Source organism: Gymnogyps californianus, chromosome 9 (genome assembly GCF_018139145.2).
Source record: "Gymnogyps californianus isolate 813 chromosome 9, ASM1813914v2, whole genome shotgun sequence".
In the NCBI taxonomy this organism is placed as follows: Eukaryota; Metazoa; Chordata; class Aves; order Accipitriformes; family Cathartidae; genus Gymnogyps; species Gymnogyps californianus.
Genome location: NC_059479.1, coordinates 14,978,629 through 14,999,443, shown reverse-complemented (window position 1 = coordinate 14,999,443; position 20,815 = coordinate 14,978,629). Strand labels below are relative to the sequence as shown.

At 38.0% G+C, this 20,815-nt stretch overlaps 1 protein-coding gene across 5 annotated transcripts in view; it reads right to left on the bottom strand.

Annotated features, from left to right (window-relative positions):
• FMR1 (fragile X messenger ribonucleoprotein 1) overlaps positions 1–16,507 on the bottom strand; it is a 32,673-nt gene extending 16,166 nt beyond the window's left edge. For all 5 annotated transcript variants that reach the window (XM_050901595.1, XM_050901597.1, XM_050901598.1 and 2 more), the window contains exons 1-7: positions 16,306–16,507; positions 8,211–8,263; positions 7,074–7,167; positions 5,919–5,990; positions 5,496–5,644; positions 4,288–4,381; positions 4,081–4,197 (exon numbers count right to left, since the gene is read on the bottom strand). In XM_050901595.1, the coding sequence (XP_050757552.1) occupies positions 4,081–4,197; positions 4,288–4,381; positions 5,496–5,644; positions 5,919–5,990; positions 7,074–7,167; positions 8,211–8,263; positions 16,306–16,356 (630 nt within the window). In that variant the 5' untranslated portion in view covers positions 16,357–16,507. The remainder of the gene's footprint in view (positions 1–4,080; positions 4,198–4,287; positions 4,382–5,495; positions 5,645–5,918; positions 5,991–7,073; positions 7,168–8,210; positions 8,264–16,305) is intronic.
• Between the last annotated feature and the right edge of the window lie 4,308 nt (positions 16,508–20,815).

Genomic DNA, 20,815 nt, shown 5'->3' with positions numbered 1-20,815 from the left:
AAGACTATACTATTAAAATGACTTTCAATCACGTTTGAGGCTCAGTTGTTCTCGAATTAAACACCTGGTTACTGTTTTGCAACTTGCATCACCTTTGCATGCAACATGCTATGGTGTAACCAAACAATACAAAATGGCTTACAGAATCTTAATGAGGATCTCCTATAAGAAATAAGATACCAAGAAATAAAAAGAAAAACCAACAAAAAACTAACCAACTTTTGGATCTGGAAGAGGATTTTCAAAGTAACTGAAAAAGTATCACTAGAAACCTGGATAAAACTCGCAAAAAAATATATGAAACGGGAAAAACCAAACAAACTATAACTCCAGCGACCATAGCAAACAATTTCCTAAAGCAGTCCTGAGCTTCCAAGAGAACTATGTTAGCAAGCTCTGACTTGATGCAAAAGTATGCATATACATGCCCATACGTAAAATACAGTTTCAATATTTTCTTAATTGTATAAAGCTTCCATCACATAGCAAGCATGCAGAAGAGAGCCGGGATCAGAGGGAAGCTTTTGAGAAATATCTTGTAGCACACTGTGGAGTTGGATGGTGCTGAAAATACTCAAACATGCAGGAAACGTAGATTTCGTCAACACCCATACAATCCTGCATTGATATGAACAGCCTCTGTCAAGCCCAGGTGGCTCAGATTATTAGCATGAACAGACCTCATGAGTGCAAGGACAAACACTTGGGAAATGCTCAATTGCATGCACTTTAGAACCTGTTAAGCAAGTAGGGAAACTGTTAAAGATAAGTGGACACATCTTTTTCAAAAACAAAAACATGTTTAAAAAGACTAAAACAATGACTCATAAGTTTCTCCTACACAGCCTCTTCATACTTTCAAAAACCAGATAGTTTTATTATAGAATGCTTGTGCTATAAGAAGCAGGAAGATCACTAAGTTTGGTCACCCTGAGAACTAAAAGAAACATACAGAGAGAAATCAGTAAGACGTAAACATACAGAACAAAATATATATTGTTTATGATAATGAAGTTGTCATACATTTAAAGGAAGTTATAGTACTTAAATCAACAGAGAAGAGCAAATAAAAAATGTGTAAAAAAGTCATTATTTACCATAGTGAGTAAAATTCCTACATAAAAATGTGGACGCTACCCACAAGCGTCCAAGGATAACAGAACACAGGAAAGTAACAATAGTTTAATGCATTGAGGGAAGATAGAGAATTTCCAACTGTGATCATCTATTAAGTAAAATGGAAAGAGTGTTTTGCAAGGAAGAAAAAAAGATAAAGCTGTATATTATCTTTCCAAAGCCAAAATACATAATCCTATACATGTTTCTGCATCGCAATCAAAGCTGTAACTACTGTGAAGACATATATAAGCACACTTTAAATTAGCAGTTTAACCTTAGCAACATGAGACCCTACAGAGGTTGAGAAAACATCAAGAAAGTACCCACTGTAAGCCCTACTCTGTCCCAGCTAAACTCTACTGTTATCTGACCTGCTCCTGCTTAAAGCTGTTGATAAATATCCTGTGCTAAATCACTGTCGCAGAGAATTGGCTACGGTAGATAGTGGTATAAGTATCCAAGTGTCATGAAATACTTCATATACTCAGAGAACTCTATCAAGCACTTTATTAACTAGATTACAGACAACTTAGAAAGCAAACATTATTTTAAGTGTTCACAGATCTACATTCTAACAGGTAATCCAAATGCCAGTTTACTAGCTGACATGTTACAGACTGCCACCAGAGTAGAGAACAGGATGATCAAGTCAACGACCAGTTGTTAACACAACTATCTACAATATGTAGAAAAGATGAACCTACATCATCACTGAGGACCTTGGCTATGACAGTCAAACTGTAGTTATATTGCTTGTATTAAAATATCATTAGCTTTTCTGTAAATTATGTATTACAAGATGTATTTTATTTAAACATAGGAAATTCTGTATTCTACTTCCCTCCAATAAACTAGTAAGAAACAACTATGCAAATAATGTACTAATACCTACTTAGAGGCCACGACTGAAGTGCATTTAGATAGAATAAAATACAAAGCAGAATGCAAAAGTACACTTGTAAATTCAGGCTTTTCAGGATGTCAAAACAACAACTAAGTCACACCTACTACTGGGAAAGAATGCAAACAAAAATAATTGGTTATTTTACTTGATGCTGTAAAAGCCATGTTTGAGAAGTAGAGCCATGCAAGTCAAGAAGCTAAGGTGCAGAAACAAAAGCAGGTACAAGATACAACAAATGGAAAGGAAAAAAACAACAAAAAAAAAGCTGGTCTAGTGATCATGGCTCAGAAAGCAGGAAAGGTAAAACTGCCAGAAGAAAAAAAAAATGGCAGACATTTAAAGTTCAGAGAGTATAAGACACAGAAAAGAGATTGACGGAAACAACGAACTATTAATGATAATGCAGTAAAGCCCAAAGCATTCACTAAATATTTCTTCTGCAGATGGACATGTACAGTCTGTTTGTATGTCAGTGTCTCAACAGAAATCATGAGTATGATTTTTACTATCTGAAGCTTTTCTTTTCAGGTTTGGTTGAAATTGATTTTGTATTTATTATAAGTACAGGAAACACAAATGCCAACACGAAAAATACCAGCTAACTTTTGTCACGCAAATTATAACCATATATATTTATCTCACAAGCTTCACTTAAGTACTGCTCAGGTAGAAACAAAAGTCCAATAATGGTTTTCTAGCGAGAACCAAATCAAGTTCTCGAGTCCTTCACAGCAGCAAAAAGGTTCAGCCTTACAATGACAGTAAGAATCCAACATTAGTTTGGGAAAGGAATCAATGACAACAGCTGTTGGTTCATGCATTTGTGGGGGCATGTAAAGAGAATTAGCTCTACAGAGGCTGTTGTTCTTCCCACCTCCAAAATAATACTTGGCACTTCAAGAGGTAAACTGCCCACACAATTGTCAGTTCTGGAGGAAGACAGACAAGAATGGATTACTGAAGAGCTACAGTGGGGTGCTCAAGAAGGAATACCAATGAGAAGAAACTGGTTCTTTCTTGGTCTCGAGAAAAATGAAGACCCAAACCAAACTTGGATTACAGCTCTGAAATATAGAAATCAAGAGACTAAAAGAGAACAACAGAAGAGAGAACTTCTTGTAACAGTGAGTACACCTACTGAATACAAGAGGCCTGAACTACTACACTACATCCCACTTCAAGCTAAAACCAAGTAGATGTAACCCTTGGGGTGGGGGGGGAATGAAATCTGGCTCTAAAGTAACAAGGCTGGTATACATCCATGTAAAACTGAATTACAATAGTTCGAGTGGTACTTCTAGTTCTTGACAGTGAATCTAAAACGAAGTTTTCAGAAATGTTGCTATTTTTTCTGATTTGTAGATAGGAGAAAAACCATGAAGAAATGTTAATTCTACTGTATAAAGATCCCCTTATTTCCTAGCCTACTCTTTTTCTTCCCTTTTTTTTTTTCCCATGGACAAGTATGAGTCAAGCTTCTTGCCAGTCAACACCCACTCTGCAGTCACAGGAATATCAGAAGCTGTATCTGCTGTAAGATGATTTCCTAACATTTCATCTATAGACAATCCCATCCCTTCGTACATCCTACCAACATCAGTCTCATCCCTTCCATCTCTCATTTTCACTGTGTTGTTTTGCAAGATCCAGTTCTAGTCCATCTCAGTATCATGCTATATTCACTCCCATCTATTTTTAAAAACAGTAATTCAAAGCTATCAAATATGTGGCACTATTCGTGCAACAATGGCTAATTATTTTATGCTTCAAACTATGAAAGAAATATATATGTGTGTGTATATATTTGCATTTAATCCCCCACAAAATCCTGCTGAATAAAATGGGATTGGAAAAAAATGAGTCTTTGCAAGAACAGGCCCTTTAACTGTAAACTTCTTTGTTGGATTACATCTCCATCTGCCTCTTATCACCAAAAATAGTATCAGTACATAATAATTACTTTCACCCCAATGCAAGTCCTACCAGCTAAGAAATGCACAAGTATTTTATTTTTTTTTTTTTAACAGAAATTACTTCAGGGAAAACAAACAACGTACCTCCAGCTGTTTGCTAGCTTCTTCATTTCTCAGTATCAGGGATAACTTGGTACGAAGACTTCGAAAGTGCATATCAATCAGCATATTTGCCCGCTTTGTTGTTACATCATTGATTGACTAAATTATTAATAAAGAAAACACAGTGGTTTACACATGAACTTTTGAAACAAACCACTGCCAATGGTATAGTTAGACATTTGTACATACCAAAATAATAAGCTGGTGGTTTTCAGAATCATACGTTACAGAAAAAGCTCCAACTGCCTTTTTGAAGTCCTTATGTGCAGATTCTTTGGCACACCTAGGAATAAAAATGCTACAAAGTTAAAAATAATAACCGTTGCATTTATGGTTCACAGCCAAAAAGATTAATTTCTTAATACAAAGAATCTAAATAAATATATCCAAGTTCTCCCTTTTAATGCAGGTGTTATTTTATTCTGTTATAATCATTTACTTTACTCATTTTTCTTTCATTTGTTTTCATGAGTAGGATTAGAAATATTTCAGAAATTTTCTGTATGCACATCTATGAAATGACAAACCAGTTAAGCAAAACTACACTAAAAAGCTATAATCGTTACAATCAGCATGTCCAAAATTTCAAACACACCATGAACCAGTATGATGTGTGACTTCACTGTAACCACTGCAGCATTCTAATGATGTTATGCTTATCTCATGCTGTATTTTGCTTGTCCAGGCTTCTTCTGCCCACTTAGTGAACTTGTGTACTGTAACGTTAACTTCAGAAATTCTTAGTTTAACCTGAACTTACAGCTTATTCCACATTGAGGCAATAACATGTATCTCAAAAAAGCAGAAAGTGATCTGAAGCTAAAAAAGGGGAGTCAGTATTAATCTGAATTTGAGCTATATTTACATGAGAATGACACGTCCGTGTTCTAGGAGAAAACTAGCTGTTTCTGTACCATGCTATGGGAGGTTTGATTACGGATGATGGCTGTGGGAATAGTTGTGCAAAATGCCTTATGCCCTACAATATAAGGCTGTGTCTTCTTTTGTCATTAAATACCAACTTGCATAGATTGTCAGATACTCTACCAACCAAAGAGTGACCACTTGAAAATTATCAATAAAGTTGACAAAGAATGGACAGGTTAATCTGTACACATCACTGAACAGCTGTAAGAATAAAAATCTTAATCTATACTGCACACAAACCTTAAAACTTTGAAGAAAGTATTTCCTCCTCCAGGACTAAACTGCATTTCAAAAATCATCTTTTCTATTTCTGAAGTATAAGCATGTCCACATTTGTATTTTCTACATTCTTATATGAAAATTTTAAAAGTTAATTTAGAACAGTAAAAAGCATTTTTAGTCCTTCTCGTCTCAGGCTCAAAAAGTTATCCACATCTTGAAACAAGTTATAAAGAAATGCTTGTACTTACATTTGCCTTAAATCTTCTGGAACTGCCAGTTTGATTTTATGGAAAGTATCTTTTGTTGCGGGTTTATTGGGGTTCACAGATCTCAAACGCTCAATTGTGACAATTTCGTTGTATGTAGCATCACAGGCTGCATATTCTATTACGTAGAACTGATATAAAAATAATAAAATCATCCAAGCCACACATTTTATAACAAGAGTGAGCATTACACTATTAAGTGAAAGGCACTTCTGTTAACTGTACAAGTCAAATTTGAACTTTTCAGGTTGAGGTTAATGGTAGTTGCAACAGTCCTAATCAAGAAACTTTGAAAATGGAGAGGGACAAGTTAAAAACACCATGCACATCAGTATTAAAAAAACCATAAGAAAAATAAAGTATAAATAAATATAAAAATATATATGTATATATGCATATTCCTACCTCACCCTTTATCATTCTCACTTTAGCCAACCACCAACAGCAGGGTTCTTTTTCATTTGCCCTGGAATAAACCTAAACAAAATACATACATTACATATCTGTAGCATTCTTAAAAGACATCACAAAATCTGACACTAACTAATATAATCAGGAACTCTGCTATAGGAACAAAATCCAGCAAAACATATTGGTACATAAAGCCTCTAATCTAAGCATTACACAGCAAGCATGTAACAGCTGAAATGTCTATTGCAAATTCAGGTAGGATATAAAATCATGTGTATAAGATTGCACAGATAAATAATATTGTACCCAATGTACTGGCATTAGTTGCTTCAGTCTTGCATACAGTCAGAAGAGAGATAATTCAGCCTTTTACATCTGTTAATGTTCAATCCACAATACTTCTAATTGTGTGTAAGTCTGATGAGGTCCTACCAGTTGGGTGGGAGAGGACACACAGCTACACTTCTTTAGCACATACGTGATATTGGCCACATCCACATCAAAGAAGTTTTGCCATTTTCTGATCTTTCAAATCAAAATAAACTTAAATAGCATGCAAGCAAAATGTAAATCTTGAAAGTTATCTTTTTATAAAGTAATTATAAGAATCAATTTTATAATTTTATAAAATTCAATTTTATAATTTTATAAAATAAGGAAGTTTTAGGAATGTGCTATATTAAAGCCAGTCTCTCACTAATATACATAAGTATTTACATACACACATGTATTTTTATATTTTATGTACACACACATATAATGCAAATTATCTGATTCTGCTTGAAGTGTTGGTAATGTAGACATTATTCCCTTACAGTTGAAGAACTACAGTCCAGCATCTATTTCTAGATTAACTCAGTTCTTTATCAGAACTGATCTGTAATCAAAGAAACGCTGATCATGTTTGTAAATCAGCATGGAGGTCATGGTACATGGAATTCCAAAACAGCTGTATGGTTTACAACTGTCAAAATCTCTTTTTGTTGACATGCCTGACATTGTGTTTTATGTAGTAGCTGGAATCAAAAAAGGTGACACCATATAACATGGAAGCAAACCTTCCACTGGCTTGGCTGACATTTTTCACCTCTCTTCTCAAGTGAGTTCTCTCACTTCTCAAAACAAATGTTGTTAATGGAGCATACATACCTCTACTTCATCACTTTCATTTATATCTTTATTATAGCCTGCAGGTGGTGGAAACCTCACATCATGGAATGGTATTTGTCTCTCTGGTTGCCAGCTACAAATAAAGATACAGTGAATGACCTAAACTTTTTCACCTTCTTTGTAAATAGAAATCAGAAACATTTTCAATCCATTAATTTTGAATTTTTAGATTTTGTAGAGCTTCTGTGCATATATGTATTATAGGTAATGTGATCCAATGTATATACCATTAAGCATCTTAAATGAATCCCTGATGCTGCCTGCACTGTTCTGAAATCTTCCAGCAGCAGTTTTTACTCTATTTACAGTTACAGGTTTTAACCCCCAACATTAGAAACTCAGGTTAAAAAAATGTTTCATAACATGTTTGGACACTTCCTTCAAAACAAGCCTGCTTCTTCTTTTTCTTTGGTTCTACTATAGATTATGAAAACTTGATCAGGATTCAGTCTGAATACAGTTTTAATTTTCAGTTTCTTTAACAGAGACCAGATAAAATGAGCATGACAAGAAAAGATTATTTTTAAAGAAACTAGGAAACAATTTCCAAAATACAACAGATGATGCCATAACAGAGATTCACAGGAAAAAGTATATAGCAGTGTGTTATTTCCTTCCTGAAGGAAATGAAACCTGAACTAAATGGTATAATGGAAGGTTAACTTTTTATGCCCTTAAACGATGCAAAAGGAACGTAATTTCCTTTCTAGCTTACAAAACTGGTATTTATCACTTATCTATAAAGCAAATTTTGTAATAATGTAATCTGCTAAATCTAAGACAAGACATTCACATGAAAAAGAGGCAGTCATGGTACCACTGCTGACTTATTCAAACATGGGTTGTCATCATGTAAATTCAATAACAACACGTTTATCTTCCCAACAAAACCCATGTTACTATAGTTTTGTACTTAAAAATATTTAAACAATTAAAAGCATTTATACAGAAATGTTACAACATAGTAAATATCAAACATAATTCTAAAACATGCTAGCAGCTAGCTTAGGGTACCTTAAAGATGCTACTCTACATTATTAAGTTATATTTAGGTTAATCAAATGCAAGCTTGATACTCTGTATCATTTATAGGTATCACATCAGCAATACACTTACTTGTTTTCAAATGCAACTGTTATAGAATCTTCATGCACATCCTTTACAAATGCCTGTGTAGAAAAAAGGTATAATTATGGTATGCTTATGGATATTTTTAAAAATAATTTTAAACTCATACAACACCCTCCTTTCATAGATATTGATGAAACTCAAAATTTAAGTATGCTTTCAAGTCAGCCTTTTTAATTTTGCAGTAGACTTACATAAAATGCATACTGAAAGCTGATAACCTCCTTGGGTTCACGACTGCCAGCGTACTGATACACAAACAGAACGCCCAAGCTATACATGCATTCTTCCTACTTTTTAGAAGTAATGGAAGAGGTTACTAACAAATGACAAGATCATTCTGAATAGTTTTATAACAAAAGTTTAAAATGTTTGAATTTGTAATCACATTTTGTATATTTTATATTTTGACAGGTGTAGAAATTAAACCACGTCAGTACTCCTAAAAAAAAAAATCCTGTCTCTTCTCTCTTTTACCTCAAGGTAAGTTTGAATACTGCGCTAGCAAAACTCATCTATACCCATTTCAGCACAGTTTTCCCCTTATTTACTTCATCACACTTAACTTCTGTAGTGCACAAACTTAAGATAAATGCCCTGCAGCCTTCCTTCACTTTTCTTCTGGGGGATGGATAGCAGTTGTGCTAAGTGTCCCATGTAACCACAAAGCAGAGTACAGAACTAAGATTCAGCACCAAGAGGGCTTCTCCTGCCTTATGTACTCAACTGACTGATGTTTGATCAATTTTCAGCTTTAAGCCCAAACATCCCCCCCATCTACAGAACAGCAAGATCAATACTCAAAGAACTTTGGGATTTACCAATGAAAATATTTTTTATAGCCTCAAATGATGGAGGTCACAGGGCAACCAGGAATGAAAAGATAGAGGGTTTTTTTGTTTCCTTCTTAAAAAATATCTCTACAAACTTCCAAAACAGATAAACATTGGTGAAGTGCTGAGTATTCCACTAATATTTGTCCATATATAGTATATCCTTGCAAGGTAGGTAGATAAAAAAGCCCATGAGCAAGACTGAGTATAAAAGTTTGTTCGATCAATGGAGATCAGTCATAGTAGATCAAAAAATTCTCAGGAAATTGAAAATGATTTAGCAGCAACTACCATTTCTGAAGAAGAATTAGTTAATGAACTGTGGAACATTTTATTCTCCTCGCATTTCAAGTTTCCAAGACAAGAACAGCTCTTATCTCTTACAAGAAGGTAAGAGTTTCTCTCATGGAATCTAAACGGTTTTAAAAAATCCTTCTAATATTTTTCCTTTATAAAGTATTCCAAAGTATTTCCTGATACTTTGGTATTTCCTGATACTGATATTTATCCTGATACTCATATCTCAGTATCAAAGAAGAGCAATGCCTGATGACTGATACAAAGCTCCAAGAACTGGTTATACTAAAATTAAGCAGTACATGCGCACAGGTGTCATTACTCAGAGACATTCAGTACAAGAAAGAAGGGCCATGCTAGTTAATAATCTGAAAATAACTAATGCCACCTTGAATAGAAGTCAAAGCAAAGCCACAATGACAAGAGCAAAAAAGGGTTTTATTGCTTGCTCACCTCTCAATACTGTAAGAATAAGGTTACTGGAAAGTTTATTATTGCTAGCATCCAAAGGACATTTAGAACAGTCTCTAATAGTATTTACATAATTACATATTTCAAAATTCCAAGATATTCCTTCCAAGGGGATTACAAGCATAGTTGATATTTTTTAATGACATGATACAAAACAGATTTAAGACCACATCTCAGGATCATGTTGACAGTAGTACAGAAATGCTATTTACATAAAGAGGCAACAGAACTCACAGTTGATCATTACGGATACTGAACATTTATCTCATGTTTCGTATTGCTGTGTCTTCTGTAAGAAAATTCCAGAACTGGATATGCACTTGACAAATACTATGGTAGTCCAAAAAAATAACTTCTCCTGCTATGAAAGACACTTTTGGAGAAGACGTCATCCCCTCTATGGTGATGAAAACACCAGAAGATGCTCTAAATAGTGCTCTGTAAAAATTACAGGGAATGACAGAAAAATACACAAGCACAGCACCAAAGAGCAAGACTACATCTCATATTCAGATCTGATAGCTCATAACATTCAAGTCATCTTGCGTAGAATCCTAGTGACTACAGCAATATAAATAACTAGCGGTAATAATCCTAAAACCTATCATTAATAAGTAAACCAGATGGTGACACAAATAAATGGAAGTTATTGAGTTGAAGACTAGCCTAAGACCTTTAAACAGTCTAGCCCTTATGTTATCTGGAAAAAGTAAAACCTGGGACACATAGCTAGTTGAAAGAGTATTGAACTATGCTCTCCTGTTCAAACTCTCCTTAAACAGGTCTTCAACATTGCTTTGGTCACAACCCAGAAACCTGAAGGAACCTGAACCAGGAACATTAAGGATAACTGTTGACCATACACAGGTAGCATCAATACAGACATTGCTAGTGAAAATTATAAAACTGACGTAATTTCTTTAGTTTATACCAAGTTTAGAAGACTCTACCACAGAAACAGATGGAATACCTGGTTTTTACTCCAGCCTGGCCAAAGTTGATGTCATAACACTGTTGTTTGCCTTTTAATTTCCAGCCTTGCAGAATTACAAAAATTCATTGTAATGAATTTTTAATTAATTACAAAGTGAATGATGCGTTGCCAAATACCTAGTTTCAAATATGCAACATATACAACACTTCTGCCTACCTCTATGTGAGATTTATGCTTCAAAACAATTAACCAGCCAAAATATATTAATAGCCTAAGTATTTGGTTGTCTAATCCCATCTACCCACAGAAAGGTGGTTTTCCTTGTTCTTCAGTTTCTTGTGGCACAGAAAAATGTCAGAGATACAGACTATGAAAAACTGATGTAATAAGTATCATAGCATTATGTCAATTTTCCGCCAGTATAAATATTTGAACAGATCTGTAGTAAGTAAAATGTATTTGGACTTCACAGCACTATATATTTGTACACTTCTAAGCACCAACAGAAATGTTTTGAAACATTTCTAAGTCTTCGTAAAAAAAATTTAATACTTAACCATTAATGCCTTTGGAAAACCAAAATTAAAGCTTATCAGAACTGTTTGGTTTTCTTTATTCTGTGATATGTGTAAAATCACATGCAATGCTAAAAAGAAATGAAACCTTTAACACCATAAGCCAAATTCACAGACACAGGACAAGCCAGGCCCAGATGTCAGTAAAGGCAGAGAACAGGTACTGATTTCACACAAAGTATTATGAAAAGTACAATAAGCATTTATCAGTCTTTTTTGAAATAAAGCGTTTAAGTTGGGCATGGAAATTCAAACACAAAGGTGCATATATGTGAGTTTGAAATGCACACCCAAAAAGTGACAGAACACTGGCTATGAAGAATGTGAACACATAGATGAAAAGAATTAAAAGCACAGTGAAACTAGATGGAAGTAAAATGAGGGAACAGGATAGTGAAAGATGACAGCAGCTGGGATATCACTATCACTAACAGCAGAGATACCAAATAAGAGTACACAAAACCAAATTAAAATCAGTGAAAAAGGTGAAAATTTGACTTTCAGTCACAGAAAACATTAATGTTTCTCTCCATGCTTCAGACATAATTAAGTAAAAAAGCTTACAATCCAACATTGACGTGTCATGGCATTTCTCAAACACATGATCATTCACATTCTAAGAAGGGTTATATGCTGAAGATATGGTCTAAACTTTACAAATTATTTGATATAAAAATTATTGGAGACACCAGTATATTTGTTATTTTTGTGCTAAATGGAATGACAGACACTTCAAAGGAACAAATAAAGGCTCCAGCTGCCATGAAGTTTTGTTGCTTTTTTTGAAGTCTGCTCACATCTGATGATGTAAGCATTGTCAACCATTTTAATAAAGGAGGATAATTAACTGTAAGGAGTGAAAGTAGGGAAAATACGCTTTTTGATATTAAAAATGCTATGTTGATACAAATGTGCATCTACTGTTTGTGTAACAGTTTTGTAACATTTCATACCTGTTGGAAGGAGAAAGTCAAAAAGGAACTCACATGGCTAATCAAATGTGAGAAAGGCAGGCCATACAAGGAAACAGAATAGGGAAAGAAGAATAGTCACAGCAATTGTAACCAAACGAGGGAAAAGGGTACAGGTTATCATCCTCAGAAGGACTAAGTAGACTGGCTTATGAATGTACATATTTGCTGAGGGTATGTCTGTATGGAACAGTGAAAGAAAAGAAAAAAATTGATATGGAATGCAACAGGAGACCAAAGGAACAGTTGTTAATAGCGAGACCTGAAGTAATAAAGAACTGAGAAAGATGAATGACTTTGTCAATTGTAGCTTCAACAAAAAAATCTGAAGTATCTATAAAACCAAGGAAACAATGGCAAAGTGCTGAAACTACTGGGATAAAAAGTGGAAGATTTTTAACAAGGTTATAGAGCAAGAAGTGGCAAAAATTAGTTACAGAAAACATATAGATGGTTAATAGCAAACATCATTCCAAAACTATCTGCCTCAAACAGGATGCCTTCCATCTCTAGCAGAGGATACAAGAGAGAATCACTCCCAAACTGGAAAAGAAAAATCAGTCCCGTGTGGGAAAGGCATCCAGCATGTCCCCTTTTAGAGGGAAATAACATCTAAAGCTGGTCCCAGAGAGATTAGACAAAGGACTGTCTATTCGTCCTCTGAGAATGAGATAAGAACTTCAACACCCAATTTACTACACCTATATAAGAAGAGACGTAAAAAGATATGCCCTAATAGCACACATCTTCAAGATTTAGTTACTTCGCTGTGAGCTGCAAAAGGCAGTCCCCTCACCTTAGGATTCTCAGTTCTGATGGTTTGTTGGACCTGTCTTCTTAAAGTAAATAAGGGAATCTAATATTTTCTTTCCAAGGATTCTCGGTCCAGCAACATACCAAGTCATGACTAAGCATCTCTAGGTACTAGATTGTCAATTATCCCTGAATCATGCTCATTGATTGCATTGCACTTTCCATAGAATAATTCATCTTAGCCAAGGAGAAAAAATTCATAAAAGCACGAAGCATGCACCAAGCGATATTTTAATTCTATTCAGAAACAACTAGTCTCCACTACAGCGATCACACCAACATGCTCCAGAACTCTGCGAAACATAGTGCACCTGACCAGTATGAAATTTTAATTCAAATCTTCCAGTTGAGTATGAATGCATCCTCAAACCATCTCCTATGTTTTGTGTGAAACATGATCCCTCTAGATGTATCACAGAATGCATTCTGGATCAAATCCCACAGGTAATACAAGCAGAGAAAAGACTGGTTTATTACTTTCAGTAGGGCTTAGGTGACAATTAGGCATCAGTTTTGTACTGTCAAGATCAAGATGCTGCTGGATACACTCAAAAATGAAACTAAGTGCTAAGGGACTTGAACTTATAAGGTCCTCAAAGAGAGCTACAAGGAGGACATGAAAACCTGAAGTGCCAATGAGGTGCCTACTTGTGCCACTTAGTCCCTTCACGACTCTAGCAGCCTCATATTCCTCCCTTCCATGTCTTAATATCAAGATAGAGGTGTATTTTTCCAAAACATTTACATATTCTGATGAAGATCTTCAGAACGATTCAAAGCCAAAGAAATTATCACAAGTTATCAGTAAACCATGAGATTGAATAAAAGAATTGTTTTGCTTTTGATTTGTTTGCCGTGTTACTGCTGTAAAACATTTCTCAGGAGGCTGCTTAAAGAAACTTTTTAAATGAAAAAAAACCATCGTCTTGCAATTAAATCTGCACTTAACATCACCACACTCTTCTTGTTATGCTGGGTCAAGCAATTCATTTTATAATCAAATTCCCCATCTGCAAGATGGGCATAAAACTCACAAGAAAACATTTAGATAAATTACTTAATAACAGAGTGATACTGTGACATTATGATGAAAGAAAAAATTGTACCTATAAACTCAGGTAATTCAGGCTAGAGGAAAATTGCTGATTTACATTGAACATTATTGCATGAGGGTTTTAAAAAAAAAAAAACAACAAACTTCTTTTAGTTTAAAAAAAAAGTTGCTGCATTTAAGTGTGATGTTCCATCTAGACAGGTAATACAGGTGAAGACCAATAAATCTGTGTGCCCCATTTGTCCCCTTAGATAATTTAACCAAGTCCTCTTGGTTAGAGATTAAGAGACAAAAAAATTCCTATGTTTAAATTTCTAAAAGTTAAAAGGCAAACATAATATGAAACTTGGAGGCAACGTCTGTGTTATAACTTGCACACACTAAATCATGATTAATGAATAAGCTCCCATGAACATATACTCAAATGAAATTTTCACCTAAACTACAACCAGAAATGTCAGTATGTTATGGACAAAAGGCGTACAGGACCCCATGATGTCAAAATTGACTGTAACCAAAAAAAGTTACAGAAGCTTTCAATTCTTCCAGGTTTCTTTGATAGTATTTGTCACTAAAGAATGCACAATGTCATTTTTATCATCATCTATCTCACATGAGTGTGTAAATACTCTCGTTTAATTTGATAAAAGCCTCATTAAAAGTTCTCTTATGCAACATATTTATGCCTTCTGTTTCTTTCTAAGCAAATACTGTATCTTTAAAAATGTAAAAATTATTTTTGAAAGCGCCAATTAATTTAATTCCAGGAAGCAATATACAGATCTAGGACTTTGGCTGCAACACTGCGAACCCACAGGATGCTTATTTACCGTATTTACAGACTTGTTTCACACATACTTTAAAAAAAAAAAAAATATTTTCAGAATAAGAGATTATCACACATATTTTAAAAATAAGCTTTTAAGAGGTCTTTTTTTCTTAGAAACACTCACAGCTGTTGGAACTGTATCATTTGGATATCAACCTGCCCTACCACACTAACATCAGAGTGTGAAATTCTACCTGTTCCTTCAAAGCTAACATAAATATTGGATGTCGCACAATAACTAGGCCCAATTTTTAAAGTACTAGGAACATCCAAATGATGGTAGACTTGCAGAAACCGATCCATGACTGTTTCTGGTATGTTGATAACATGTCAATGATAGCAGGCCCAAACCCACTGTGTCCAAATTTTATTTTTCTGTGAATAGGGTAAACCCACAAATTATACCCTATTAATATGCTGATTAATACAACCCAACTCATGCAAAGCCACAGCAATACTACACAGTATTAATAAAAATATTAAGTACTCAGCATATACGTTCAAGGCTCAGCGATGGCTTTATTCAGCACTAGCACAAGGGCTTGGAAACAAACATGGAATGCCATTAAGTAGTTTCAGTAAGAAGTACGTTTGATAATTAAATGTATTTAGCAGCTCAACACATATATATTTGGTCAAGCAGTGGTCTCTTTAATATCAGTAGGCAGTGTCCCCTGCCATGGCATTAAGAGCAGGAATCCACGACAGCATGTTATTCCGAACGTGTATTTAACAAGCCCCCCCCCCCCGCCTTAAACGCCGTGCACTAGCAGTGCAGCTCTCCTGGAAACCTAGAGAGCGAGAAAGACTTTCCTTAAGTAGCGACAAAAGCTGAGGATTTAGCAATTAATGCCCCATCCCCAGCCCTGATCCTCGCTTCAGCGCCAAGAGGAAGGCGGCCCAGGGCTCTCCTCGCCTCCTCTCACACACCGGCAGCGCGAGGGCCTCCCCTTCCCACAATAGGGGGAAGGCCCAAGGCCTCCTCGGACGCCGGGCCCCTCTCTCGTCTTCCCTCTCTCCCTCCTCATCAGGCCTCGAGTTCCCTCGGCCCCGGGGCGGCGGCAACCCCCGGCTCCTCTTACCCCAGAGGCCCGGCTCCCTCTCCCCAGCCACCGAGAGGGACCCGCCGAGGCCTCCACCCCTGCCTCACTCTTCCTCCTCCTCTCCTTCCTGCCCCGGGGCCTCCGCTTTCCCTCAGAGCGGGGAGGAGGAGGAGCCGCCACCGCCGCCGCCTCCTCCTCCTCCCGTCCCAGGCCCCACTCCCTCCCCTGAGGCCCAGCCCGACCCAGCCGCGAGCACCCGGTACCTTGTAGAAGGCCCCGTTGGAGCCCCGCACCTCCACCACCAGCTCCTCCATGTTGTGCCGCGGCGGCTCGGTGCGGGAGACCCAGGCCCGGCGCCTCCTCCCTTCCCTTTCTCTCTCTCGGCGCAGGAGGGGGAAGAGGAGGAGGAGGGGAGCGTGTGCCGGGGCGGGGGAGGGGAAGGGGAATCTCGGTTCACGCCGAGCCCGAGGGGGTGGGGCCGCGCGAGGGGCGGAGGGGAGGGCCGCGGGGGGGCACTGCGGGGACGCTCCGCGCCGCCGCTCCTCGCCCTCGGCCGCCCGGAAATGAAAGCGAAACGGTCACCGCCGGGCGGCGCGCGCGGGGAGGGGGGGGGGGCGCGGGGGCGCCCGTTTCGAATGTAAACGCGAAGCCCGGGTCACGTGACGAGCCGCGGGGGGCGGGGCGGGGAGCTGGCCCCAGCCAGCACGCGCCGCTCGTCCACCGCCTAACGGCCGGGTCGCGCGCCGCGCCACCCCGCCCCGCGCCCCTCCCGCGCGCGCGCGCAGCCGCAGAGGCAAGGGGCCATCGAACCCGGCAGTTGGGACTGAAATCCCGCCTCCCCTCCTGGCGCTCGCCTGAGCGACTGCCCCGCTGGCCAATCAGATTGCGTGCTGCACCGCGCGTTCTGACCGGAGGGGGGGGGCGCGCGGCCTGCGCCGCCAGGCGCTCGTGATGGGGGGATCCCTGTCTTCACGGCGGCCTGTGCGGGGCCGGGGGGGGCCTGGGCTGAGGCGGGGTACGGGGGGGCAGTGCTGGGGCGCCGGGGCGAACAAACGGGGCCGGGTAACGGCTGTTGGGAGCGGTGATATGGCAGGGGCCCAGGGAGGGCCGAGAGAGCGTGGAGGCTGCTGGGTTGGGTAGGGGAAGGAGGAGGCCTGGGCCTGTGGGGACTCGGCTCAGGTCCCTCAGGGAGGCTGCGAGAGATGGCTGCCGCGGCAGGGGGAGGTAGGCTCAGCCACGCAGTGGTCTCTGCCTCCCTGGTTATGGTCAAGAGTGAAGAATAAAATGTGAATTGTTGTGGCAGTTTTTAACGAGTTCTGCACTAACGAGTGCGCTGGCTGTTGTGGTTATGCTGAAGACCTAAACACCTCGTAAGGGGTGTAATGCAAGATGAACAGACCTGTCAGCCTCGAAGGCTGATGTGCTGGTCCTTCTGCCGCTCCATGAGAGTAAGCTTTGTTCAACAAACTTAACAAGTTCGTCATGTAACACGTACTATTATTTTAGCTACATTTAAACACTCATGGACGTTCCAACTCCTAACTTTTCTGACAGCAAAGGGTAACACTCTGCATACAGTTCACCGTCGAACCTGGTGGAGAATATCTTACAGAGCTGCTGTATCCGTGATGGAGCATTTACAACTGAAAGTATACTGGCACAAAAGCTGCTTGTTCAGCCTTTCATTAGACCTGCACAAACATTAACATGATCTTCCTATGTGTCTACTAACTACAAAAAATAAGGAAAAAAATAGTTCTACTGTTATCCTCAAAAATCACAATTACAATGTATTGCCATGGCGGTGATTTCTCTGAATAAGTGTGTGATGCTCTCCTTATAGAAGTCATGGGGTGAAATTCTGCACCTACTGATGAATTTTCAAAACTCTTGAAATCAGTAAGCCTATGATTTCATCTTTCCTCTTGTTTTTTACATTATTGTGTTTCAAACCTTGCAAATTAGTGTTTCTCAGTATGCTGCATTTTATATTTAAGCTATGAAAGAGTGTACGGTATTTCTTGTTGGCCACCAAACTTTTCCTTTCTGTTTATTTTTTTAATGTGCGAGAGATTGAGAGTTGCCTGTAGCAATCCCTGTATAGTATGTGTTCACCACCTGCTTATTGTGATGTTTATTTTATGCATTCACAGTATTGGAAGTAAATTTAATAGTATGATTGCTGTGCAATGTACCTTGAAGGGAAGGGGTTTGATTCTCTTTTCATCAGATTTGGATACTCTTTTCAGCAAATTCTTGAGTAGGATGAAGGGTCAATTCAGTCTAATGATTCAGTTTGACAGCCTGCTGTGCTCATTAAACAGGCAGTCACAGGACTGACGTGCTTGGGGGTGGCAGAGGGTCCAAGAGGACCGAAGGAGGAAAAATTTAAAGACGAGGAACAATGACACAAGATTTGTGTATGAACAAAAACACATCGGGGATTAGATCTTACAGAGTCTCCATAAAGAAATTTAGGTAAAATAGACCTCTCTTGTGACTTGTTCGTGTTAGAAACACTTTTTTAAAAACTAGAAACTGTATAAATGTTCAACTCAAAATTTCAACAGTCTGCCAGGAGGGATGATGCCCAGCTCTAAAACAAAGTTAGCTGAAGGGTTTTTTTGCATTCATTGTTTGTTACAATTATTCTCTTGTTAATAAAATAGGTTGCTGTCACACAGGCAGATTATCTCTGAGCAGACAGAATATAAAGGTGTCTAATTTAGTTCTGACTTCCAGTGATGATTTCACCGCTTTCCCTAAGCTAAAAGCTGCTGTACTGTATAATCTTCCCTAATGCTTAACTTAAATTTTCCTTGCCATTGCTTAAATTCACCATTTTTTATTTTGCCCTGACTAGTGAGTGTTCTAATCCTTGTCTACTTAGAGAATTTACATATTTCCAGAGTCCACTGTCTAGTTTTTCTGCTGATTGACTCTTAACCTTTCCTCTTCTTTTCCAAATTACTTATTGTTTTTGCTATTTTACTTTGAACTATCTTCAGACTGAACTGTCCATCCCTTCTGAAATGTGTTCACAAATTAAGTAACTAGTTCTTATGTAGACTTGAGTAAACTAGATCCTTTTAAATGTGTCTATATTTCAAACACAGTGATACTATAAAAATACATCTCAGTAATTCCATTAAAGTCTTTTAATATTAAAGGTAAAATGTTAGACTTCACTTCTTACATATAATCCTAGTGTTCAGTTACACTATGCAGTGGCTATGGGACTGTAATTCAACCAAAACTCTCCACCCCTCTTCCCCCCCCCCCCCCCGAATTCTTTCATATTCCCCAACAATCTCAACTCACCTGTTCCAAGTCTTGGGTTTGGTCCTACAGATGCTCAGTGCTTCTATTTCTTACTCAGATCTACACTACTCGGTGTTTGCAGGCTGATCTGCTAAAAGGAAAGTGTTTCAGGCACTCTGCCTTTGGAATACCTCTTTTCATCATCAAAATAATTAAAAAAAACCCGCAACTTTGACTTTTATTCACTAATGGATTTGTTCAAATGCTTTCTTAAATATTGGTAGAGAATAAAGGGCTCCTCCCATCTTGTCCTGCTTAGGAAAGCTGAAGGACGAAAGCTAAGGTAGATGGCACTCCCCAGAGCATATCAGAGTCCTGTATCCTTGATCATCAGTACCAGTTTAGCTAACACTGTTTCCCTAGGATTTGTATCTTAGGTGTTCCAGTTCTTTGTCTATTCATCTTCACCAGGAAATGCTAGCTTTGATTCAGTACATTGAAAGAGTTAAGCATTTAAAATGTAGCCATCACCACCAGCCTTTCAGAACAATAGCAACAATCAGAGCCTTTCCCAGCGTCATGAATCGCTCGTGAATTGATTTGTGAAAGACCCTTCATATAGACACTGGGGTAAGAGTGACAGAAACAACTGACTCTTTTTCTCACCTTGTGTTATTTAGCTTAAGGCTTGGTCAGGGACTACAAATCAGTTACTCCTGAAACATTCTTTTTAAAAGATGGTAATCTGATTAACTATCAAAGTGTCTTAATGGAATTTTATACAATTCTTCTTATTCACACACCCATTTTGGGCTTCAGTTTACTCTTGCCGAGGTTCATAGCGATTTTAATTCAACCTTTCAAATTTTTATCTGCTGGTTTTCCTTGTGCATCACTTCAGACAGGAGCCTTTCCTGGATGACTTCTTTTCTCCTGCATTATGGTTTTCAGCATGCCATACAGGTGATATTGAGACTTCTGTATTTCCATCTCAGCCTGGTATTCACAATATGTGTATCTTATTTCTGACACTGTATTTGATACAGAGAAAAAAAGACACTACATTCATCTGAGATACATAGGATTTTGAGTTATTTCAATTAGACCAAACAGTTCAGACTGTTGTCTTGCCAGTTTATAGCTGTAGCCAAAAGTTTCAGAGGGCAGGAGACTCGCACTGGTTTAAAGGTGGTCAGATGCTCTTTTCTTGTTGGTTTCCAATGTAGTCTCAATAAAGTGCCTGTCAGTAATCTAACTGAAATGGTGACGTTACAATAACCAGGTTAGCAATTGGAAGAAGCAGGTGCAATCAATAGAGATATAAAGATGAAAAACCTCTTAGACAAGGTTGCTTTATGATTAATCAATAATAGCTGAAGGTTGAATATAACCAAAGTATTGCAGTTTTATTAGCTTGTCCTTGACTAAAGTGATACCCAGAAATGACATATATCCAAATCAGGGTGTAGAACAGCGGGTATTCCCAGAACTGGTGAAGAGAAGCTGAACTAA